At 50.1% G+C, this 23,642-nt stretch overlaps 10 protein-coding genes across 10 annotated transcripts; 8 read left to right on the forward strand and 2 right to left on the reverse strand.

The window, feature by feature from the left end:
• Positions 1-1,808: 1,808 nt before the first annotated feature.
• ASPSYDRAFT_160407 (cation-translocating P-type ATPase) lies at positions 1,809-5,199 on the forward strand (the record flags this gene model as incomplete). The annotated part of the gene is made up of 4 exons (XM_040842903.1): positions 1,809-2,045; positions 2,121-2,386; positions 2,476-4,579; positions 4,639-5,199. The coding sequence occupies 4 exons, from the start codon at positions 1,809-1,811 to the stop codon at positions 5,197-5,199; spliced, it is 3,168 nt and encodes a 1,055-aa protein (XP_040698357.1).
• Positions 5,200-6,027: 828 nt separating this feature from the next.
• ASPSYDRAFT_159971 (uncharacterized protein) lies at positions 6,028-6,636 on the forward strand (the record flags this gene model as incomplete). Its single annotated transcript, XM_040842870.1, has 1 exon — positions 6,028-6,636. A coding segment is annotated over one exon (609 nt), but the record flags the coding sequence as incomplete, so codon positions are not given.
• Positions 6,637-6,809: 173 nt separating this feature from the next.
• On the reverse strand, positions 6,810-7,670 carry ASPSYDRAFT_93472 (thioesterase family protein; the record flags this gene model as incomplete). The annotated part of the gene is made up of 1 exon (XM_040852841.1): positions 6,810-7,670. One exon carries the CDS (start codon positions 7,668-7,670, stop codon positions 6,810-6,812), a length of 861 nt encoding a protein of 286 aa, XP_040698359.1.
• A 1,399-nt stretch (positions 7,671-9,069) lies between these two features.
• ASPSYDRAFT_1161179 (pyridoxal phosphate-dependent aminotransferase) lies at positions 9,070-11,094 on the forward strand (the record flags this gene model as incomplete). Its single annotated transcript, XM_040840089.1, has 7 exons — positions 9,070-9,215; positions 9,276-9,345; positions 9,417-9,829; positions 9,896-9,923; positions 9,979-10,256; positions 10,322-10,486; positions 10,547-11,094. 7 exons carry the CDS (start codon positions 9,070-9,072, stop codon positions 10,836-10,838), a joined length of 1,392 nt encoding a protein of 463 aa, XP_040698360.1. The 3' UTR covers positions 10,839-11,094.
• A 553-nt stretch (positions 11,095-11,647) lies between these two features.
• ASPSYDRAFT_49675 (uncharacterized protein) lies at positions 11,648-13,807 on the reverse strand. The gene is made up of 2 exons (XM_040847884.1): positions 12,980-13,807; positions 11,648-12,884 (listed from the first exon to the last, which is right to left on the reverse strand). Exons 1-2 carry the CDS (start codon positions 13,393-13,395, stop codon positions 11,978-11,980), a joined length of 1,323 nt encoding a protein of 440 aa, XP_040698361.1. The 5' UTR covers positions 13,396-13,807; the 3' UTR covers positions 11,648-11,977.
• Positions 13,808-14,769: 962 nt separating this feature from the next.
• On the forward strand, positions 14,770-15,871 carry ASPSYDRAFT_49677 (uncharacterized protein). The gene is made up of 2 exons (XM_040847885.1): positions 14,770-15,593; positions 15,646-15,871. The coding sequence occupies exons 1-2, from the start codon at positions 14,894-14,896 to the stop codon at positions 15,798-15,800; spliced, it is 855 nt and encodes a 284-aa protein (XP_040698362.1). The 5' UTR covers positions 14,770-14,893; the 3' UTR covers positions 15,801-15,871.
• A 395-nt stretch (positions 15,872-16,266) lies between these two features.
• Positions 16,267-17,631, forward strand: ASPSYDRAFT_468911 (uncharacterized protein). Its single transcript, XM_040847333.1, has 3 exons — positions 16,267-17,007; positions 17,062-17,341; positions 17,390-17,631. Exons 1-3 carry the CDS (start codon positions 16,508-16,510, stop codon positions 17,492-17,494), a joined length of 885 nt encoding a protein of 294 aa, XP_040698363.1. The 5' UTR covers positions 16,267-16,507; the 3' UTR covers positions 17,495-17,631.
• Positions 17,632-18,680: 1,049 nt separating this feature from the next.
• ASPSYDRAFT_469001 (uncharacterized protein) lies at positions 18,681-19,532 on the forward strand. The gene is made up of 2 exons (XM_040847334.1): positions 18,681-18,873; positions 18,931-19,532. Exons 1-2 carry the CDS (start codon positions 18,780-18,782, stop codon positions 19,326-19,328), a joined length of 492 nt encoding a protein of 163 aa, XP_040698364.1. The 5' UTR covers positions 18,681-18,779; the 3' UTR covers positions 19,329-19,532.
• Positions 19,533-19,762: 230 nt separating this feature from the next.
• On the forward strand, positions 19,763-20,720 carry ASPSYDRAFT_135893 (uncharacterized protein; the record flags this gene model as incomplete). The annotated part of the gene is made up of 2 exons (XM_040840734.1): positions 19,763-20,166; positions 20,221-20,720. 2 exons carry the CDS (start codon positions 19,763-19,765, stop codon positions 20,387-20,389), a joined length of 573 nt encoding a protein of 190 aa, XP_040698365.1. The 3' UTR covers positions 20,390-20,720.
• A 410-nt stretch (positions 20,721-21,130) lies between these two features.
• Positions 21,131-22,650, forward strand: ASPSYDRAFT_49680 (serine hydrolase domain-containing protein). The gene has a single exon (XM_040847886.1). The coding sequence runs from the start codon at positions 21,357-21,359 to the stop codon at positions 22,533-22,535; it is 1,179 nt and encodes a 392-aa protein (XP_040698366.1). The 5' UTR covers positions 21,131-21,356; the 3' UTR covers positions 22,536-22,650.
• Positions 22,651-23,642: the final 992 nt, after the last annotated feature.

A 23,642-nucleotide genomic window follows, 5' to 3' on the forward strand; every position in this document is an offset into this window, starting at 1 on the left:
AGATCCAATGGCGGCCAGAGCAGTCGAGCAAGTTTAAAATTGTCAATTGGTCCATAATGAGCGTTATGGAAAGGCCCTATTCTTCACGCGCCAAACCCGAACTGTTGACGTGATCTTTAAAGCGGGCGGAAAAAGAATGATTCCCGTAGAACAATTCTTAGAACATTTGTTTGAATTGTTCAAGATGCCATTTCATTCACAAACAACTTAAGGATGCTGCGAAATAATCGCTGCGGGAGGATAGGCTGGAAGACTTGGTGAATCACCACTCTCCAGAGCGTGAACTCCTGCATTGCACAGATCCATGCGGCTAAAACGAAGGCGAATTAGACATGATTCAGCTGGAGGGTCAAAGCTGAACATACCACAGAGGACAAGACGTTGATTTATCGAGCAGCCAACTATCTATGCATTTCGCATGATATTTATGATGGCAGGGAAGGTTCCGTAGGAACTGGCCGTCTTTGAAATCTTCGGTGCAGATGGCACAGGTTGAGTTGATGCTCGCGGATGAAGAATGCTATTTCACTGCGGTTAGTAAGTATCCAACTTACGCGCTAGAACAGTGCTTAAAACCACTGGAGAGACAAAAGTATTGCGTTTTGACAGGAGTATATTCAGACCTACCCTGCTATTCAACCTGCATAGTGCAAAATCCTGCACTGCAACGTCCGGACTACACGTTGCGTTGGAGTTACTGCTGTTTATTCCTTCGCAGGTGGTGCCATTTTCAAGATCAAGGCTGTCACAACGTGCGCTTCCGTGGCTTGTCTTTCTATACAGTGGGATCTCATCCAGCGCAACTGGGGAAAGAGTCTTTCTGCGGCTGTTCCGACCGGAGCCCGCAGGACCACTGGCGGGGTACCACCTATCATGCACACTGGAAACCGCGGGTTGAGAGTCGAGACGTCTTGGTCGGGGGGATTTCTGCTTCAAAATGACGAGAAGCAGACAGAAGACCAACGGAGTCACGCCCAGGAAGCAGTAGCCTACTATTCTGCCTGTCGGGAATTGTTACTAGGATCTTCTTCACGGACTATATTTTTCCCACTTCGGAGTGAGAGAAAGGGTACCAGAGTGTGAGCGAGCCGCGAGGTTTTCGTCGTCCATAGCTGCTAAGCTGGTATTGCAGTAGCGGTGGCAGCAGCAGCAGAAGATAGGTTAAGTATGGCACATTTCCCTGCAGCGATATGGTTCCGCTACTTCATAAGCTAGCAGAACAGAATGGTCGGAGATCCTGCATGTCGCCTTCGACAGGGTTGGCTTTATCGAGCCTCGATTATACTTGGCGTCATATCTTGCTGTGCGCCGAGGAGGAACATCCCGGCTATGTAGCCTTCCAAGCGTCGAGACCAGCGGAACACCCAAGTGAATTACTATATAGCTTTTCCGAGCTGCGCAGTCCATAGAATCAGCTAGTGACTGAATCACTGGACTAACGAATCATATTGTCTCTGTTGTTTCGGGATGGTCTATGATGCGGTCCACTTGGCGGAGGATCCATTAAAATTGAGTCCTTGGAAGTCTCGGCGTTCTCCCGCATGAGCCCTGGGCTAACTTGTATGACCTAGTTGTGATGATATCAGTACGATCATGAATCTTGGCATACGTTTTCGGTGATAAAGATGCTTCACCTGCAGTCCCAATGTGAAATCGAACATAGTCTCAACTGCCCACTCTCTCTTGCCCTGGCACCTAGATGGCACCTAGAAGGCGGAGACTGTCCCACGGAAGCGAGTGTGACCTAACTTGTATCTCTACCAGGTCCCGGGTATAACTACGGAGTAAGTAGGCAATTAATCGAAACGATGGACGGCACGAATAAAGAGGCAGAGAGGCCCGGCGTTCCAGGACTAAGTCAGCCTCCGCACTGCTTGACGTACAGCGAAATCATCGACCAACTGTCAACAGATGCGGATGACGGGCTGGCAAGCGCTGAGGCTCGCTCTCGTCTAGATACATATGGCCACAACCGCCTAGAAGAGGGCGAGGGCCTCTCGATTGGGAAAATCCTGCTCCGACAGATCGCGAATGCGATGATGCTTGTGAGTTCTTCCCACCCCTGCCATCACTTTGTGAGCACAACATAATGGTCATGCTGATTCTTATATGCACGACAGGTATTGATCCTTGCCATGGCTGTAAGCTTCGGCATCCAATCCTGGATCGAGGGTGGCGTGATCGCAGGCATAATCGGGCTGAACATAGTCGTCGGGTTTTTCCAGGAGTATGCGGCGGAGAAGACGATGGCGTCGCTCCGATCGCTGACGACGCCGAGCGGGATGGTCTCTAGGGATGGTAATACGACTACTATCCCTGCGATTGAGATTGTTCCGGGCGATATTGTTGAAGTTAAGACGGGAGAGATGATTCCTGCTGATCTTAGGTCGGGCCCCTCCTTTTTAATGGGCACTGTTGTCTGCCCGGGGAAGTAGCATAGTAGAAGGATGGCTAATATGTACCATAAATGAACAGGCTCATGGAGGCAGTAAACTTTGAAACCGACGAAGCCCTCTTAACAGGTGAATCGCTCCCCGTCCAAAAAGACGCCGAGGCCACTTTCGAAGAAGACACCGGCCCCGGCGACCGGCTAAACATCGCCTACAGCTCCAGCACCGTAACTAGGGGCCGAGCACGCGGAATCGCAATCGCAACAGGGATGAACACCGAAATTGGCAAAATCGCCGCAGCGCTCCGAGGGAGTGGTCAGAAACGCCGACCCGTTAAACGCGGGCCCGAGGGCGAGACTAAAAAACGATGGTATCTGCAAGCCTGGACACTCACTGGGACGGATACAATAGGGCGGTTTCTAGGTGTGAATGTGGGCACGCCGCTGCAGAAGAAATTGTCTCGGCTGGCTGTGGCCTTGTTCGGTATTGCGGTTGTGTTCGCTATTGTGGTTATGAGTGCGAATTATTGGAGGGATACTAATGAGGTTATTCTCTATGCTGTTGCGACAGGGCTTAGTATGATTCCTGCGTGCCTGGTGGTCGTGCTTACAATTACTATGGCAGTCGGCACGAAACGGATGGTGCAGCGGCATGTTATTGTTCGGAAACTGAGCTCACTCGAGGCGTTGGGGGCAGTGACGAATATTTGCTCTGATAAGACGGGGACGTTGACGCAGGGCAAGATGATTGTTAAACAGGCGTGGGTTGCGTCGCGGGGCACGTATTCTTTCGAGGGTGCCAATGAGCCGTTCAATCCGACTGTGGGCGAGATCAGTTTTCATGACGTGGCGCCAGGAAGCATTGACGAGGAGAAATCGAGTGCTGAGACCAAATCGCCGGCAGAACTGTTGGCAGATAACAAGGAGCTGGAGGACTATTTAAATGTCTGCTCGCTCGCGAATTTGGCACATGTCTATCAGAAGCATAACCAAGAGGCCAATGACGACGGCAACGAAGAGGATGGCGATGGTGAGGACGAGGGCGAAGAGGGTAGTCAGTGGCATGCCCGAGGAGAACCAACGGAGATTGCCATCCAAGTCTTCGCATGTCGCTTCGACTGGGACCGGAAAGGATTGACCAGTGGCGAGAAACCGAAGTGGACTCAAAAAGTGGAGTTTCCCTTTGACTCGGACATCAAGCGGATGACCGTGGTATACACCAACAACGCCGAGAAAAAGCCCGTGGCGTTCACCAAAGGGGCTGTTGAGCGCATCCTGGAGAGATGCTCGGAAATAGTCTCTGAACCAAACTCCACCCCGAAGGCCCTGACTGAAGAGAGCCGCGAGATGGTCATTAAGAACATGGAGGCTCTGACACACATGGGTCTTCGTGTTCTAGCCTTTGCGAAGAGACAAGGCGCACCAGACACAGAACACCGGGCAGAGGTCGAGAAAGATCTCTGCTTCCTCGGCTTAGTGGGCATCTACGACCCCCCGAGACCAGCGTCAGCCCACGCTGTCGAGCGATGCCACCATGCCGACATATCCGTGCATATGCTTACGGGTGATCACCCTGGAACGGCCGAAAAGATCGCGCAGCAGGTGGGTATACTACCGGATCTTCAACAGGTTGCCGCAGACGTTGCAAAGGCTATGATCTTCACGGGTGGCCAATTCGACAACTTGTCTGCGGAAGAGATTGACGCTCTTCCGGTTTTGCCCCGTGTCATCGCGCGCTGTGCACCACAGACAAAAGTGAACATGATCAATGCACTGCATAGGCGCGGCCGTTTTGTCGCAATGACTGGCGACGGCGTCAACGACTCCCCCTCGTTGAAAAACGCAGATGTAGGAATTGCTATGGGACAGAGTGGTTCCGACGTGGCCAAAGATGCCTCGGATATTGTGCTAACTGATGATAATTTTGCTTCGATTCTAAACGCAATAGAAGAAGGCCGTCGGATCTTTGATAACATCCAGCGCTTCGTCCTACACCTGTTATCTGAGAATGTCGCCCAGGCATGTACGCTATTAATCGGCCTTGCCTTCAAGGATGAAACCAGCCAGTCAGTCTTCCCTCTAGCACCGGTCGAAATTCTGTGGATTATAATGATTACCTCTGGCCTACCCGACATGGGACTAGGAATGGAAGTCGCGGCTCCAGATATAATGGATCGGCCGCCGCAAAGCGTATGTTTTATCCTTTTGATAACAATATAAAGACGTGACTGATGTGTGGAGGTTCGCAGAAAAAAGGAATCTTCACCTGGGAAGTGCTCGTCGATATCCTCGTTTACGGCCTGTGGATGGCAGCGCTGTGTCTTTCGTCCTTCTCTTTGGTAATATGGGGATTTGGTGCCGGCGACCTCGGTGTAAACTGTAATCGCAGCTTCAACTCCCGTTGTGAGCCTGTGTTCCGTGCACGCGCGACAACCTTCATCTCACTAACATGGTTCGCCCTCTTCCTAGCGTGGGAGATGGTCGACATGCGGCGGTCCTTCTTTCGAATGCAACCGGACTCGAAGCGCTACTTTACGCAGTGGATGTTCGATGTCTGGCGGAATAAGTTCTTGTTCTGGGCTATTATTGCCGGGTTTATACTTGTTTTTCCGGTGCTCTATATTCCGGTTATTAATCATGATGTCTTTAAGCATTCGGGGATATCGTGGGAATGGGGGATCGTTGGTGTGGAGACTCTGTTGTTCTTCGCTGGTGTTGAGGCGTGGAAGTGGGCGAAGAGGGTGTTTTTCAGGAGGAGGGCCAGAAAAGATCGGGAGGAGCGTACGGGCTCTGCGTCAGAGCTTGTCTAGTGGCATAATCACACCAAAATGAACCACTGGTCATAATCATTGGTATAGCTATAGCAGTGCTTGCTGGTGCTCTGAGTTTCGTTGGCAGGAGTTCGCGACGCCTCCAATATATGGGGCTCTAGATGTTGGAACGGAACCTTTTAGCCAATCGGAGTCTTGAATGGCATGCTAGGTGTGGCGTCACCGCTGGATGTGCAAATGGTTAAATTCCAATGGCTGCCCATCCTCTACCCCGTACGGAGTATTGTTTGCTCCCCACTCGCCAGATGAATTCCCCGAGTCATCCTCCCCGGCCCCCAGGCAGACGACAGGCCCGGGTCTCCTGTGATTTATGCAGTGTGTCTTTCTTCCGTGCTACTCTGGACTCAGAGCTAAACCCATGACCGCTTAGGAGCAAGAAAAATCCGATGCAGCGGAGAGCGACCGATTTGCTCGCGATGTCTTTCCCACAACCAAGAATGCCACTACTCGCAGCAATTACGGCTCGGAAGACCGAAAACACGCCTCTCAACTCGTCCAAGATTGCCTAATCCGGTGGATCCAATAGCTCCCCGTTCCTCATACCAAACCCATACCACCGTTGGAGGCGAGGCACCTGGAGATGCGTGGAATGCCGTGGAAGTTCGCTCGGAGCCTGTCTCTCGCCGCCAGGAAGACAGTAGTGCCTTGTATGGGAACTATGCAACGTATGACACCGGCCTAATCAGTATTGCCAGCGATATTTAGCTAATATTTCATACTTGCAGCGAAACAAGTCAGGATCCTCAGCTCCTGGTTCAGCACGCCGCCTTTCCTCCACCCACCTTGCCATCAGGCCAAGCCGGTCGGTGCGCCTGTCCCTCGGTTCTGTATTTGCTCCTCGAGGAGCTGAGGACGAAGACCAATTGGGGGGTTCCAGACGACTTCGCTATCTTACGGAACACCGTAGAAAAGGCCCGGGGCGTTCTTGTTTGTGTTGAGTGCCCCGTACGGTATCTGTCCGTTGTCCAGAACGGGCTGATACTCGGGGTTCTGGCCACTTGCATCGCAGAGTCCTATGCTAGGCTGCTTGAGCAGATTGACCAAGAAGAGTTGCGAGCCACCAGCAACGGGGAGAGAAAGCAGCTCGCGATCTCCGATGTAAACTCTTCGTTGCATGATTCCACTGGTCCTGGAACACGCCCCTCATTCTCGGTTGAAGTTGCCCCTACTGAGTGGAGGGAAATAATGCGGGGCATCGCCAAAGCGGAGATCCACGGTGTAGACGGCCGCCGGGATCGTTCTTTTATGAAATTCGTATTCAAATTGGAAGAACGGCAAAAGCAATGGCATCGTACTCCACCGGCGCATGATTGCCCGCCGCATTACCGTTCTGCGTGTGAAACACCGGATCGTGTTCCCTCATGCCTGGTTGTTATTGATGATACGAAGAGGCTAGTAAGCAGTTTCCACCTGTGAATTGAATTTAATACCCGACAACATGTGTGTAGTTGATTAAGCATTGTTTAATCTTGATATCTAGTAGACCTTGCGGGGCATACCGTAGGCTTAACTTATAACTAGTAGACTGATTAAGGCCATTTGATTATCAAATGAGAACACTACTCCTGTATTATCCCGGGTGAAACGTCCTATATATGCGAAGTAGTTGCCGAGTTCGGGCGCAGAATGGTCTGCTGGGTCATGCATGCCAGCAGACGACCGTTCGAGTCCCATACTCGCCCCTCGCTATAGGCCCGCGCGTTATTTGCCACAACACTCTTCTGTTCCGTGACATGCCATTTTTGAATGTCGAGTTCGTGGTCAAACAACCGCAGAGAGAAATCTAGAGATGCGCAAGCCCTGGCATCGGAGGGTCGGTACCCGCAGTGCAGGGCAGGGATGTATCCAAGTCCCTTGTCCATATAGAATGCCAGCGAGGACACTTGCTCTGCTTCATTTCCAAGCGGGGTGCGAGATCGAAATCGTTCGGCATGGATTGCTAGAGGCAAGGCTGTTTCGGACTCACTGCGCTTAACTCCTGGAGCTGTGGTGTCGCCGGCGCTGGGGTAAGAGTCTCCATTTCCACAAATTTCTCGATTTCCTGATAGAGATGTCTTGTAGGAATAAACCACCATTGACCTGGGCTTCTCCACATGGAAGTCTGCGAGAGCAATGAGGCAGAGCCTGCTCACTCCATCATCCGCTTCCTGTGTCACCCGCACTTCGCTCGTATGGAAGCTTCTGCTCTTTCTGACATTTTCGACGTCACAGAAGAGCTTGCGATCCGTCCTCGTCGGCCGAATAAAGTGGCCACTGATGGAATATAGGTGGAAGTTCTCGCCGACATCCTGGTATGCAGCATTGACAGCAACGGCCAGACAACTCCCGCCAAATCCGGTTGCAGTCAGCGATCCAAGGCGAGTTGGTGGTCGAACTGAAGTAAAGCGTCCAGAGCTGAGAGATCGCACAGCAATTTGCTGGCTAAGCGTGATGGCCTTGGGGTCGGGCATCTCCAGGACAGAACACGAACTTTAAGGGAGAATCGTAGCAGCGGGCTAGCTTCGACGCAGCAGTCACGGTTTATATGACGGCTCCTCGGTCGATACATGCTACTTAGGCAGTCGCCATGCCCTTTGACGACACTGTTCCCATTGGCTGAATGTCTCCGTCTCGGTAAAATAGCTACCCACATCTACCGGATACACGGGCAAAAGTACTCTTCGCACAGGGTACCTATGTTGCAGGCATCTCGAGTCCCGGATCATGCTATAGCCAGCTGGACAGTCGAAATCTATTACTATCCAAAAGCCAATACATCTACCACGGCTAAACTGATTCAAGGACATCCTGGGCTCTCACATCCTTCTTGCATGGGCAATGGTCTTGTCAAAAAAAAATATCTCAGCAAAAAATAGTTTGTGTGCAAGCCAGTAAATTAGACACGCTCAACTATGGCCAAACAAAAGACCTTACCGACTGCTGCGCAATGCCCGCTCGCTTATAAAATGTGACTATATCCTACAGGGCAGTAAATATGGCCTCCGCAATTACATCCAGAAGGCTTGGAGCATTATCTTCCTCTGTGATCTCTAGTTCGGTGGCTGACAACAAACCATGTTCTCTAGGGATATGGAAGACCCTACAGATAAATGTCTCATCAATACCATATATATACTTGACCAGAAGACATCAATCCGCAGGGATCTTACTAACAGCCTCTTACCTCTTTTTTAGTTGCGATGGATTGGCACGGCTCAGGATGAATGGTCATGGTGGTGTCTGTTGAGGTTGAAACTGCGCTGGGGGTGGGGTCTGGTGTTTTACATAGACGTCCGTGTAGACAATAACCACAGTGTAGCCCAGACCGGCGCCACAGTCTCCAATTTCGAGTATGTTCCGGATCGTCTGGGCTCTCGGAATCAATAGCTCCGTGTATCTGGGCACACTGTTATACGATCTCGACATGCTCTGTTGTAGGGGGGAGCCGAGGGCCAAGTGTCGAGCTGTCCATCTTTGGCGGATTCTTCTGTTAGATTCACAACAGATTTCGGCAGTAACGGCTTTGCGAATGTCAGTATTTTGTAGGCATTTGAGGGTTACTTCAATAGCGGGACGTCTCAATAGAGACCTGCCACCCCGGAACTTTTCACCGAATCGGAGACTCCCAAAAGTGTCCGCGTAAGACCGACCGGTATTTATACTACTATATACTATTACCAGTACTATTATGTATTCAAGGGCTCTGAGCGGCCCATTCAAACAAATAAGATCTAGCGGAAGTCTCCGATGGTCCGCCCGGTAACCGGTAGGAACTTTGCCCAAGGTAAGGATATTGCATAGAATAGATATTTAAGCCCATGACCGGGTTGTTCATATCTTGTCGTATCACATCAGGCCTTCTTCTACATAATGGGATCCCTTGAGCCTGACTCATGTCCCTATCAACAATATTACCTCTCCCAAAGGGGCGCGTATAATTGCACAGACCGTGAAATATGGAGTCCCCGCGAGAAGCTGGTGATGAGCCCTTGGTCTATCCGTAACCCGGATGGAATGTGAATGCGGACGCCCTCCCCCACCCCATTTCATTGAACATCAGCGTCACTGACATCCAGAAGGATCCTTCTTCGCCTTGCAGAGAACAGTCTTTTGCACAACTTTGTGGGCGAATTCATTGAGGGCCAAGTATGCATCCTATCCATCCCACCATCCACGCAACGCCAGTTGATCCAAACCCTAACCTGTTTTGTGTGCAGCTGGCAGTTGATGCATCAAAACACCTTACCTACAGCACAGGACCACGCGGCTCACTTCGCCTTCGGCGCGCTGTTGCTACATTTTTACAGAAAGAATTCCGAGCTCGTCGGACCATCACACAAGATGACATTGTTATCACCTCTGGCCTGACCAGTGCTCTTGACTCAATTACTTGGGCCATTTGCAATGAGGGTGACAGTATCCTTATCCCAACGCCTTTCTATAACGGATTTCATATTGATCTTACCGCTCGAAGTAATGCTAAGGTGGTGGGAGTCACTTGGGACGACATTCGGGGATTCTCGGGCTTCGATGACATGTTTCGCCCTGAGTTCAACAGAGCTGCACTTGAAGCTGCACTCTGCAGGTCGAAGAAGGCAGGCATTGAACCTCGCGCGCTTTTGATTTCAAAGTGAGTACAGCGTGCCAGTAGTTACCCGAGATGGGTTGGAAGGAGTGCTGATGTTAAACAATCTAGTCCGCATAACCCATTAGGGCGGTGCTATGTGCGTTTGTACTCTTCTGCTACCCATAACAGAAGGTGCTAACTTCTTTCACTAGCCACCGGAGACGCTCAGAGAGTTTATCCTGTTCTGTGGGCGACACAAATTACATTTCATTTCCGACGAGATCTATGCGAAGTCAGTCTTTGAGAACCCTGCAATTACGGGCAACAGATCGTTCGTGTCTGCGCTTTCCCTCGACACGAAAGGCCTCATTGATCCAAACCTGTTCCATGTACTCTACGGCGCAAGCAAGGACTTTTGCTTGAATGGGCTACGTATAGGCGCTGTTTATACAAAAAACAAAGGCATCATGGGAGCAATGGCGAGTATCAGGTAAGAACACCCCTTCCTTTGCCCCCTATGACAAGTGGCAATTCTGACACAATAGGACAACAAAGTCCATTTTCCTGGTCGCCTCATATTATTCAAGATGTCTGGGCCGCCATGCTTGAAGACGGGAAATGGACAAACCAACTTTTCACACAAAACCAGACATTGATGGCTGAAAACTATGCCCTCGCCACTTCGTTCCTTCGCGAGCATGATATTAGTTACTATGAGATGTGAGTAACAGTTATTACCGTGGAATGCAAGCTTGGAGTCATGGCTCTGATTAGTTCCAGGAATGCCGGCGTGTTTATCTGGGTTGACCTGCGGCGCTTTCTCTTCCCCAAATCAACTTGTTCCGAGCCAAACTTCGCTGTCCTTCGAAACACTTCCCCAGACATCTCCTTATATAAGGAACGCGAAGCCTTCATTGTAAACCGTTGCATTGATAACGGAGTCATGATCTCCGCAGGGACTATCTATGCCACACCAGAACTGGGTTGGTTCCGCATTACATTCACGGTTGGGAAGTATGCACTGGAGGAGGGGCTTCGTCGCATTTGGAAGTCACTAGAGCAGTTACAATGAGATGTGAGTAGATCTACGGTCATGACCGTCTGATACCTTACTTCTGGCTGCAAACTCTAGATGGTTTTTGTCATCCACGCAGGCAAAGGCCTGGTTTAGGGAGTTTTACTCCACATTTTTCTCGTCTTGAGAAGATCTTTGCTTGTTCCTCTCTCTTTTCATGGTCCCTGGGTCGTGTTGTTCGGGATGCGCATCTCCTAGCTAATCGTTGCCCATTGTCAAGTGCCAGGGAGATAAGGGACTTTTGCTGGCCGATTTGCTAGTGATGAAGTTGAAGAGTTTTATAACTAAAGGGTCCTTCTAGTATCCCTTTTATCCCTTCTATAACAAGGCTAAGCACTACTCCTTTTTTTGAGGGTTTCCAGAACGTCGAATGCTATTTCCAACATCATCAAAGAGAGCATAACGCCTCATGCCGCTATGCAACATTAGTATCAGCAGATTATCATTAACCCCTTGCTAATACAGCACCCATTTTTACTCAAGGCTTATACACTCCTACCCCTCCTTGTAACAGCTATCACACGGCGAGATTGCTCCACTGCATCGAAGCTTCTCCAAGCGGCATGGAAGACATTGACTTTTCTTCGGCATTTTGGCCAGGGCGATACCAAGAGAACAAAATATAACAACAGCCGAAAAAAGGAAGGTGTCGACGTGCCCGGGTTGGCAGTTCCGGAAGTCACATAAGCGGTGGCTGTGGCAGAGTTGGGAAATAAGTACCTAAGAATATCAGCAGAGGTCACGCAATAGTCTTTTCGATTGGGCCCTTTATTATAATGCAATGTACACGTACCCCCCGACATCCATTCACGACGTGCCGGTGGGATTGATACTGTCTGTTCCCTTGGTACTCAGCCAAATTGGCCTTTTGGTGACATACGTAAAGTACCTATACTCATTTACTAACTTCGCTGATCTGCCTGTCTACCGTGGGCCGTTTTCTAAACCTCCGCGAATACCATAGATTTCACCAGAGTCCGTGCAAACCGTGCAACTACGCTATCTTTGACGACTTCTGACGCCGGTTCCAGATAATAGATTTCTGCCATTCTCAGTCCTTGTGCAAATGCCAGGAACTCCGAATACTTTGCACAAGTTATCCAAAAGAAAACAGGCCAATCCAAACGCAGAAAAAATCAAGTGCCTCCTCTTATTTGTGGGCTGTTATGGCACCCTTCCGCCAGTCTAGCGGAAGCCATGGATCCCTGGGGTGTCGATTTAGGAGAAAGTTTGCTACCCCGTCCATATCGCTGAGTGAATTCATACGAAGACTCATCCGCATTCTGAGCAGATGATGCCGTATGGGGTGTTGTTGTTGCATCTTCAGGGTGCCGAAGGTAGAGACTTGCAAAGTCGCGCGATATTTGTTGCACGGTAGCATCATTGAGATGGCCTCCCACCTGCCTCGATCTCCATCCGAGGCCCTTGTTAGTCCCATTGATGATGTTGCCATCGGTGGAGACCATGAACTGTACAGCATCGCCCGTGGAATGGTTGACAATATTACTGACATTTTCTCGCATGCGCCGATCCGCTTTCGAGCAGATGTCGATGCATTGCCGTGTTGTCTCCCACTGGTCTTTCAACTTGGCCAGTTCCTCAATCTCCTCCTCGGAGGTGAGAACCGTCTTTGATTTTGCCAGAAGCCGCGCCCATACGGAGTTCATATGCTCACCCAACTTGGCGGTCGTGGTATTGAGACTATCCCGGCATTCTTGCAGACCTTCGCTGACAACCCGTTCGGGGAAGGTGGTCGGGTCATCTTCTGATGCAGAGGAAGCGTTGCGATTCTTCAGGATAACAATTTCACCGATGTGCTGGGAGAGCTGGGTGCAGATTTCGAGGCATTTTTCAGTGCTTAACCGCTCGGCTTTTAATCGCTGCAGTTCAGTCTCGTCTGAGTTGGGATCGTCTGTTGTTTTCTCAAGGATGAGCTCCATCTTTTCATCCAGAATTTCTAGACGGGCTCCGAGATCATCTTTGGCGGTCTTGATGAGCTCTTCGTGGGCTTTGATGCTCTCCGCAGTAATGGATGACTTGCGACTGTTATATATATTAAAAGCCACCCTATAAAAAAAAAAAAAGAAAAAGAAAGAAAAAATAAAAAGAAAAGAAGAATATTGCGCTGGACTACTTACAGATGTGCATCGGCAAGGGCAATGCTGATGGTCAGCTTGTACTCTGAGATCAACCCTCTAAACCCATTGATGTCGTCACCCATGTATCTTAGCCTCAGCCACCCTCGAAGGCTCGTCTTGCCGCTGTCCGGCTTGGGTAAGCATTTATTAATTTCCTTCTTGAGCTCCGTGCAGGCATTACCGCATTGGCGTAGAGGAAACTCAAGAGCAGAGAGATCCACATCAGTATTCGCGCTGACGGTATCCGTAAGCGGCCCCAGAACATCCGTCAGGGCCTGAATTTCGTCTAAGAGCTCGCGCACTTGCTTTGGATGTGACTGGTAGCTCTGCACGGTGGTGTATAAATTTATGCTGGCCTTAAAGGCAAATTCCGATAACGTTAGGAGCCCAGAGGCGGCGCCGATAGCCTCTGCCATTGTGATGGCTTGCTGCTGTACCTGTCGCGGGAATGCGGAAGGCGGGGGAAAGCTGACATGGATGCAAAGAACAGACAAGGTGCTGGCGGCTTTATAGCTTTCACAGGTGAGTATTGAGAACCGATCAGGAGTGTCGTGTAAGCGCCGGCTGCTGGCAGTGCAGCGTTTAGGGAAGTGATTCGATTGATAGACGGATCCAGCTCTCTCGAGACTGGCGGCCTGACATGGAGGGGTTGACAGCGGGCTGGCCAATCATCAGCACGACCAGCGAGGCACGGAAGCAGCTCCGGCCCACCCTGGATACTCGACCAGTGGAATCCGCCATCCAAGTGATACAGCCGCCTTGTTGTTTCAGCGGGCAGTTGTGTCTCGATCATCGATGACCTGGCCACCCGACTGGGATAAGGACAACAGCCTTGGCGTCTGTAATGTTTTACTCAGGGTCTAAACCGCTCGGGGTTAGGTAGGGAACAACCCTTGCCTCGTCAACTTGCGACCTCGACCTGTACGGATAGCGCGCCTGAGGCCACAAATCACATGATGCGATCACGTGTGTCCCGAATTGACCTACGCTCAATAAGGAGGCTCGTTAACAGGAGCTGAGTACTTCATGATCTCAAGTCAAATCAATGGCCAGTCTATTTCCGCCTCCGCAATACTTGTGTCTACACTGTGTTCTAGGAGAGAACCCTGGCGTTGTCGACCTAACCATAAGGAACTGGCCCAGATTGTTGACAGCCCGGAGGATGTCGAAACTAGTCTTGAAAATAGATGGATGATCTGGTAAGAGAATTGCTGTCAATTGTGCATCAGAAAAGATGATCTGTCCGGGGCTTTCGTAAGGGCATCTTACATAGGTAATTTTAGCTAGTAGAACCTGGAAATTAGCACGTTTCCACCCAGTCTCAATAAAGAACGCTATTATATGTTGCCCCATCTGGCAAGACACATTTCAACTATTGTTCGTTCATGCGGCCAAAGAAGCAAACTCTTTGTGCGTATGACGCTTTTCTGGATGACCATGCCCAGAGGCGCGGGGCTACCAATCAGTGGTCTCTTCTGCATTTTCTCTTAGAATATGCGAGAATACTAAGCAATGCAGTCATTACCACAAACTTCAAGACAGAATCCAATCATCACAGCCATGATTGCGTTTCTCAAACCTGACGGGCCGCTGACTACTTCCGCTGCAGCGAGGCTTCCAGACTCACCAGTTTCTCCTGCAACTGACCAATTTGAGGTAACGATGTGCTTCTATGCTCCATCCGACCATGCCGTGCCTTGGTCACTTTTACTATATAATGGTGAGCAATCAGCATCCTCCGCAGATAAAGATAAAACTTTTTGATTACCCATAAGAGCTCCCCCACGATGGCTACACAGACTTTGTTTTGTCCCAATCCCTTCCAAAGGGACCAGCTAAAATATTTTTTCGAGAGACAAAATACCTACATGTCTGTTTCGTCTCGTTGCGCCTGGGACTACTGGACGCACGACCATGTCCACTGTTACTTCGAAAGCCACTATCGACCCTGAATGCAGCAATCACCCGGAAGATATCTTTCGCCACAGCCCGATAGTTCGCGCAGATCTTTTCTGGAAATGCGATGGACGATGCAACTTCATGAGTTGGACCAGTTCCTTGCTCGTGGCGCTGCATTACGGCTTCTATCGGCATCAGATGGATTATGATAGACCGGACCTCAGCGTATTACTTTTATATGTCCTCGACACCCGTGATTTCCCAGAATGCACGTTTATTAAAGACCTGGATATCTTAGAGGCCTCCAAAGGAGAGTCACAGGCCGAGCGGGACCTCCTGGACAAGCGATGCGGAAATAATGGGCAACCGAGATATTATTTTGGTGAGTATCTAACCCAGGGGCAGCTGAACATTGAGGGAACATGTGCAAGTGTCCCTCTACAGCAATTGATAGATCTAGGACTATTTGAGCTGCACCCTGGACTGGCGAACGAGGACAGATGGCACTTGTTAGCGAGGCGGGTTGTTGATCTTCGAACGGGCTTCGTGAAGTTGCCCGCCACAACATGTTCTGAGGTCCGGAAGGCGATCACGATTGCACAATGCTGTTTCGGGGACCGTTGGGCTGTCTCGATCTCAGCTATGCTTCTTGCGCTGATTCTGAGAAATCAGGACAATGCTATGATTGTAGCGGCCTATTCGACCATGTTCGCAGGTAAGTCCGTGGCTTGGCCTAACTCTGATAATATCTTTATTAATACCATTAGCGGACGAAATCTCGGTTCAGAAGATTCAGATTGACCCTGAAGGTTTACCAGAGGTTAAACAATTTGGAAACCTCGTCAACGCTATCAATCGCAATGTCAGCAACGGCGACATCGATGCTTTGCTGAATCCTTTCTCAGCACTGGCTTTTCAATAGTACTGTATTATTTAGCGAATTTGGGATAATGTGCATCTTATGTAGCCAAGGGAGAATGCAATATTTGGTACGGTTATGCGGCTCTGTACGCTTCTAGTGATTATTGGATGACATTCGCCATATATAAGTCCATCTAGGGCATGCACGTTCTGCTCAAAATCGAAAGCCTGGTTGGCATATCAATGGAGAAATCCTCTTGTCCCACGTCAGCGCTGCCGAGACTTGATGCAGCTATGCAATGTCTAACAGCTAATGACTGGTTTGAATTCATCCCAGTGTCAGGCCACATCAATTTTTTTGAAACACACAATCAAGGTTTGCAAAGTCTGTTCGGTACGGTGGAATGATGCCCCCACGTCGCCGTGGCAGAACCATAAGAATTGCTTTGTCAAATAGTTCAAGGGTTAAAGGCTTATTTGGCCCAGCATTTATAACGATGGTTCTGTAGATACAAGGCGCAAAATTGCATCAGGCCACCTGGTACTCCTATCACTGTCTCAAGGAATGGAAGCTGACGGTACATGACTGTAGAACAGTGCATCAACCGGTAGTGTATATTATCAGACGATTACAGTCACATCCAAGGCCTGTTGCCTTAGGCAGATACTCTTGCATGAGCTGCTCCGGAGCTTATTGATAACGCACTGGATCGGTCCATCGCCGAACGGAACTTTAAACATGACACCATATCAAGCTTTTCCTGCTGGATGATGAATATAAATATCTGGCTTGACCCATCCCTCCTCATCATCTGTCCAAACCCGAATTCGCCAAACATGACCTCCGAAACAAAGCCTACTCTCCACGAGAGAATCTGCCTAGATCTCGACCGTCAGCTCAAATTCGCGAATAATATCAAAGTCCCGAGCGTCCCCATCAGCAGACTCACTGCGCGGGGTTTCCGAGTTGAGCAGGTTGAACCTGGGGATGGAGAGGAAAAACTGAACTTCTCGCCGTGTTTCTTCAAGCCGGTCGAGTCCTCATTTCTCATCGAGAATCCAGTCCGCGAGCACTTTGAACCCAGGCCTTTCCCGGACATAGTTTATTGTTCTGAAGACGAAGACGGCCTATCTCTGGGCGATATTCCTTTAGAACTGCAGGATTATGTTTGGGACCACGTCGAGGCCTATCGGCGACCTCTAGAAGCCTCTCGTTCAGACGAATGGGTAACCCTGGAGAGAACATGTCCCTTGAGATGGAGTTCTAGGTGTGCCTCCCCAGTAACACTATTTTTGGCGTATGTGCTAACCCCGTCTGCCAGGAGACCACTCCCTCCAGTACATGATTACACGCGCCCTTTTATTTTGGGATTTCAGACCAGGGATTTATACGAGGATCGCACTTATACGACCACCGACCACTGGCACCCCGAGAACAGACTTGAAAGCCCATCTGGTGAATATCCACATATGATTGTTTCAATCTACCATGAAGCAAATGGCCATAGTAGGTCCCTAACCAAGGGAGAAGTGAAGCTCGCTGTGCGCCTCCTCCATTTCCGACACAATGACCCGCTCTTCAGTAAATTCGACGTCTTGCCGGTACGTGCCTTACCCTATTCTCTAGCATTCCAGGCTAATGAACGGCAGCTCTTGATAGTCTCGTACATGGGGCCAAAGCATGGCAGGATTCTGCAGGCCCATCATAACGGCGAGAGAATTGTGCTGCAGTGTTCACCGTTGATGAGTTTTTGAGGAGGAGGAGACTGCCCCTGTTTCCCTTTTTGCTCGATATGAAGTCAGTCAGCCTGTCGGTCCGACTGCTAGAAGTCCCTGTCTATGCCACCGTCCTGTAGAACAGTAACAGCCTTAATCAGATCGTGTTAAATTGGGTTGCTTGTTTAAAGAGCTACTTTGCTGTAGTTCCGGGCTGGGGCGTTCCTTCCTGTTTGGGACGTAGACTGAGGGCGTAACACAATCCCCCTCCTCAACCATCTCTCTTCAACCATCTCTCTTCAACCATCTCTCTTCAACCATCTCTCCTCAACCATCCCAGAATCATCCCCTCATCCAATCTGCCATCGGGCACGCTATTCGATATATTATATACACCGTCGCAATTTGGGCGAAATGACAAATAGTCCAGCCTAATCCGATAACCCTCTGCGACCAGGGTCGCTTCCCTGTTCAAAACGGTCCCCTTCCAAGAAAGAACCATGTAAGTACNCCATTTTGTTGCGTTTTTGGGGTATTCAATATACTTGAACCAGTTCTAAATATAGCACATAGGGACCGCGTTTTCAACTCCATTATCAACCTCTTCCCATCCACACCATCAAACACAATATAAGTATCCATGGCCATGTTCAATGTCTTTTCAGGGATCGCATCTGGTCAAACCGGTTCTAATTATTGCATACAGAAAACTCCATCCGCAAACCCCCCATCTGAGGAGGCCGACCGCCTCTTCTCCATGGCTTCGCGAATCTCTTCGCCTCCGCCATCCTCTGCGGTGAATAAAGTTGTATGTTTGCACTCGTGTTAACTATGCATTATCTCACAATTGGGTAATACTAATAAATATCTAGGATGAAATACCAGCGAGCTACCCCGTGGACTTTGAAGAGGTAAGTCTTATACGGCGTGTATCAGACTCAATGGTGTTCAAAATGCTAATGTTATAATTAGGCCAGCGAGGCCACTGTCGCCCACGAAATCGTGGTATTCCTGGCCGTGGTGGCCGTCCTGGCGGTCTTTTCCGCCCCGCCGCCCCCTCGACGGCTCTGACAAGGTGTGTGTGCCTTATATTAACGTCATTGATGAGGAGCCGACACCTAAGAAACAGTATTAGCAATTCAAGCTCCGGGAACTTAGGACACTTCAAGTCATCAGATGGAAACCCTCCATTCTGGTTCCCGTGTCAGCAACGAGCAGCACCAATTCTTCCGGGTGGTCTGGCCGAGATGCAAATCAGTCAAAGCGATTCAGATTCCTAACGGCGCAAAGACCAGGGAGATATTAAGCATATGGACAGATTTCAATGTTTTCTCAAGCATATTGCGGACGCGGAGACGTCCCTGCCACCGCCAGTGCCGCTGAACCTCCCACGCCTTCCAAGAAGGCCAAGAAAGGACGTAAGCACATGATATATCCATGCTGCATTTGTAAGTTCCTGCGCTAATAAATACTAGCACGGGGCAAATTCCCCAAGCCTGGTTGTAACGGGCTGGCCCACGAGGGGGTGTGCGTGCCGGTTTGCAGGGTTTGTAAACGGCGACACAATGGCCCCTGCAATCTCCGCAAGCGCGGTTGGTCGTGGTCTTGGTGCGGCCGGCCAATGGAGACATCTGATTCAACACTAAAAGTCCAATTTCATTCGCAGAGAAGACTATCAAATGGAGTGTCTGAACTTGTTCTTTTGACCCAGCCTAAGCCCTCCCATAGGCTGTATCGTGGTAAAGCCTATTCACTACCAAGGCTTACTGGAACGTTCGGGGAAAACGGGAAACCAGGGTACCAAGCTATCACCTCCGGTGATGTTTTTACTATCACTACTCCTGATTCTAGAAGTTTACCACTTCCAAGTTAGACACTGGTAGAATTGCAGTAGAATGTTCAGTGAAATGCAGGGATGCGCGGTGTGGGCGAGTTAGGAGGCTGTGATGATCGTGATCCGGACAGCATGGCTCCCTGTGTTACTGCTATGCACAAGGGAAAGTGTATCCCCTATGGGTGCGACTCAGCCACAACATTTCAGATCCCTAACAAAGCAAAGGCCAGGGAGATTGGTACGAATATGGTCGGATCTCAACACTTTCCTGATCATCTCGCTAATGGAAATAGTGACTCCCGGCCAATTACTCTGGGCACTTTCCAGCTCGTACGCGATTCCCAAATTCAGGCAGGTAACTGGATGCTATCGCAACCCCAGGAGACCCAGGAAGCGAGCCGGAACGTTCAGCCCCGGTTGGTTCCCCAAGGTACAGACAACGATCGATGTCGGCAGTCTCTCATCCCAGCACAATGGCTGCTTCGGTAGCCTCCCTGGAAAGCGTAGAGTCAAACAACGATTATTCCAACCAGTTATGGGAGCGTACCGAGGACGAGCAAACTGTCAATGAGGCGATACTACTGTTTCTCTGTGCCGTCGCAATTAACACACGGGGTCGACGTTGTGGTTGGAGCAGCACACGGCTTGGCTTCAAGATCCAATACCACCTCGCCAAAATAGAGACCCGTACCGACGGCTATTTAGGGCTATGCGGACACGACAAGAACGAGGAAGCATTCGCTATCCTCGAAGCTAAAGCTCAGTGCCGGTCTCGAAAGACAGCTGGTATACCGATCTATAAACAGGAATCTGCCGAGATGGTCAATTGGATCATGCACGACGAGAAGACACCACGCCAAGTGCCGTCGGGCAAGAGGTGAGAATAGCCCGGGCTCGTGTTGAAACACAGTGTGCTAATCCTAGACCGCAGACGGCTATTTATAGCACAGGACACGACCAAGATATTCGTGATAGAGGCCGACTACGACGACAGCTATGTCGATTACCTGAGCGGACCCCCGAGCAACCCATCTTTCATGACAATGCAAGAGTACGGACCTCTCAAGACAACTTCCTCCCGCCACATGAAAAACGCTTGATGAATACGTCGCGGGGTTTATTCTCCAGATCACCGAGAGCATTCGGCTGATCTGGTGCCTGTAGGAGGCGCACGCCGCAGCAAAAGGATAATGAAGCGTCAAACTCAGTCTAACGACAACTAGAACTGACATGTCACGGCAGCAACTGCGTAACTAATTCCGCAAAACATATCGAAACTAACATTCCATTCCCCACCAAGAGGATTCGCCTAAACCGAGAGGGTTAATAAACCAAGCTAACCTCGGACAGAAACACCATCCAAAGTCCAACTCGTCGCAAGCCCCCTGGAAAATCTTGCTTCATGCACAGCCTTTGGGTAGAAGATATTGGATATATGCCAGCCCTTTGGCAAAACTTGCAATACGCATAGCCTTGGGTAAAACGGCAACCACATAGTAATAGTCTTCAATGATGTGCGATACTTGCTAGCCCTCTGGCAAAACTTGCGTCACGCATAGCCTTTGGGTAAAACGGCAACAACATAGCAATAGCCTTCGATGATGCTGCTTGCAGCGGACCTGTAGGTAAAACTTTAGCTATTACATATGCTAGCCCTTTGGCAAAATTGCATTACGCATAGCCTTGGGTAAAACTGCAATGACAAGACGATGATGTTGAGTGACATTACTTGTAGCCAATCTGTTAGTAAACCTGTAGCTTGCATATATAACAACCCTCTTGTGAAGCATGTATGACGCATGATCATTGGGTTAAACAGTATATCCCCTGCTATAGATTTGGGTCCTGTCGTGGTCTGAGTGTCTGAATGGCAAGATCGAATGCTGATATATCAGACCCACGGTGGGGACATCCACATGCTGGCCACAGCCTAGGTACAATCCGGTTAACAAGTCAGCATGAGTCGAAATGAGCCGAGCTGATCTGCTTATCTTTCCCCTCATTCTGTCCCCTGACCCCTCGTTCTGGTCTCAGTGCTGGTTTTCCTGTTCTCCTGTGCACACCACCATGTCTGTCCAAGGCCACTGCGACCCGCGCTTCAGCGGTCTGCGCGACACGTTTGCCAAGCAGCTGGAAACCGGCGCTGAACTGGGTGCCTCCGTCTGCGTATCGATCAATGGCGAGACAGCTGTCGACCTGTACGGCGGATACAGCACCCCTGCGCGCACCCAGCCCTGGACCAGCGACACCATCGTCCCCGTCTGGTCCATTAGCAAAACAATCACAGCCCTGGCCGTTCTGATACTCATCGACCGAGGCCAACTCCACCCAGACGACCCCGTCGCGAAGTACTGGCCCGAATTCAACACAGACGACAAACGGTCCATCCTCGTCCGCCACTGCCTCGCACACACCTCAGCCCTCCCCTCATGGGACCCCGAACTCCCAGTCTCCGAGCTCCTCTCAAACCAACCCCTCGCGACCGAAAAACTCATCGCCCAGAAACCCTGGTGGGAACCAGGTACTGCGTCGGGCTACCACCTCATGTCGCAGGGTCTGCTGCTGGGTGAACTCGTCCACCGCGCCAGCGGCAAACCACTCCCAGACTTCGTCCGCGACGAACTCTCCACGCCGCTGGACGCAGACTTCCACCTCGGACTCCAGGACGAGCGCGAATGGACCCGGATCGGAGAGATGGTCTCGCCAACTCCACTCCCACCTGCGATGCTGAAGGATCCGCCCAAGCCCGATAACCCGATGTACATCGCCCTGCGCGCATTCCGGGGCTGTCGCATGGACGCAAAATACACCGTAACGCCCGAATTCCGACGCTGCGGGATCGGCTCGTTTGGTGGGTTTTCGAATGCGCGTGGCTTTAACAAGATCCTCGAGATTATCACGCATGGCGGATCGTTGAATGGGAAGCAATTCCTCAAGTCGTCGACGGTGGACCTCATCTGGCAGACGCAGGCTGAGGGGCCGGATCTTGTTCTGGGGACACCTCTGAAAATGGGGATGGGCTTTGGGCTGTCGAATGGCAGTCTTGACTGGATTCCAGAGGGGAAGGTTTGCTTCTGGGGTGGGTATGGGGGGTCGCTTGCGATTATAGATGCTGAGCGAGGGATCACCTTTACATATGCGATGAATCGCATGGAGAGTGGCACGCTGGGCAATTCGAATTCGGAGGCGTACGTCAAGGCATTTTATAATGACTTGAATGGAGAGGGCGCGAAAGCGACTTTGTGATGTACTTAGCCTGTTGTATTAGCAGGATATGTTTGATGTGATATGAATGCATTATTACCAGAAGCGTATCAACAACTGACTCAAAGATAGCCTATCAGTATGGAAATAGACTCTCCTGGCGACTGCAGGTGAAACGTATGTCGATCATATTATGCTTTGTCCCTGGCCGGTTCTTGATAAACGGATCCCAGGGCATACGGTGTTGTTAAATCCCGCTCTCTTACAGCTGACGCCTCTATTGGGTATTCGTACCTGGGTCTTGCCTATTGTTAGCCGAGGCTCTTGAAGTATGCGTTATTTGCTACTCTATTCGGGTGAAGTTACGACTTATAGATTGCAGCTTCTTCGAAGCGATAGTTATCAGGCAATCTCCAGAATAACCTACTTTTGCCTAGGACCGAAATGATAGAATGCCCATTTGCAGAGGTCTCGCCCTTGTATCCGGAAAAGACGGATAGACAGTCTAATAATAGTAGGCATTTTCTTGAAGCTGCTTTTTGGCCCCCACGAAAAGTGATTATCAGGCCTGCAGCATGAGGCTCAGATCGAAACCCACCATGTAGGCGAGCACTTCCATCTTCAGTAACCCAGTGAGCCAAGATATTTTTGCCTCGGAGACGTCTGTTCCCACCCGGGCTTGTACCCACCTGCCTGCGGAGCGCTCATGAAGCAGGCTAGATGCAGTCGGGCTTTGCGGTGAAATAACATACACTACACTTACAGTTGTACTTGTGCCTGTTGTATATAAGAATACGTTAGAAAGGTTTGACTCAACCCAGCGAATTGCCGAGTCTAGAAGGTATACCTAATATTCAGCGTGAGTGAAACACTACCTTCCTGGTGGAGAGCGGACGGTGGACCGTAGCATGGCCATAGAGCTTCAGGCATTTCTTCTTTTCTCTGTGAATGTGGGTTATTGTAGCCAAATGTGTGAAAAAATCCGAGATTTTCATGTAAACGCCTAAAACATCCCAGCATATCACTTCCCTGACTGGGGTTGGATCGCCAGGTTCCACCCCTGGCTGAACGTCGGAGAGTGAGATAGAGGCTGAATGAAGCTCGACTGTTCTTTTCACCTCTTTCTACACATTGGCATGTTTATTCTAT

The sequence above is a fragment of the Aspergillus sydowii genome, assembly GCF_001890705.1.
Source record: "Aspergillus sydowii CBS 593.65 unplaced genomic scaffold ASPSYscaffold_13, whole genome shotgun sequence".
Lineage (NCBI taxonomy): Eukaryota > Fungi > Ascomycota > Eurotiomycetes > Eurotiales > Aspergillaceae > Aspergillus > Aspergillus sydowii.

Coding starts and splice junctions, on each gene's coding strand:
- ASPSYDRAFT_49675 (XM_040847884.1), bottom strand. CDS start 13,395: ATGGCAGAGGCTATCGGCGCCGCCTCTGGGCTCCTAACGTTATCGGAA. Junction 12,885..12,979: donor GCCCTTGCCGATGCACATCT/GTAAGTAGTCCA, acceptor TATATATAACAG/TCGCAAGTCATCCATTACTG.
- ASPSYDRAFT_49677 (XM_040847885.1), top strand. CDS start 14,894: ATGTCCACTGTTACTTCGAAAGCCACTATCGACCCTGAATGCAGCAAT. Junction 15,594..15,645: donor CTATTCGACCATGTTCGCAG/GTAAGTCCGTGG, acceptor TAATACCATTAG/CGGACGAAATCTCGGTTCAG.
- ASPSYDRAFT_468911 (XM_040847333.1), top strand. CDS start 16,508: ATGATGAATATAAATATCTGGCTTGACCCATCCCTCCTCATCATCTGT. Junction 17,008..17,061: donor CCCTTGAGATGGAGTTCTAG/GTGTGCCTCCCC, acceptor CCCGTCTGCCAG/GAGACCACTCCCTCCAGTAC. Junction 17,342..17,389: donor GTAAATTCGACGTCTTGCCG/GTACGTGCCTTA, acceptor AATGAACGGCAG/CTCTTGATAGTCTCGTACAT.
- ASPSYDRAFT_469001 (XM_040847334.1), top strand. CDS start 18,780: ATGTTTTCTCAAGCATATTGCGGACGCGGAGACGTCCCTGCCACCGCC. Junction 18,874..18,930: donor CAAGAAGGCCAAGAAAGGAC/GTAAGCACATGA, acceptor AATAAATACTAG/CACGGGGCAAATTCCCCAAG.
- ASPSYDRAFT_49680 (XM_040847886.1), top strand. CDS start 21,357: ATGTCTGTCCAAGGCCACTGCGACCCGCGCTTCAGCGGTCTGCGCGAC.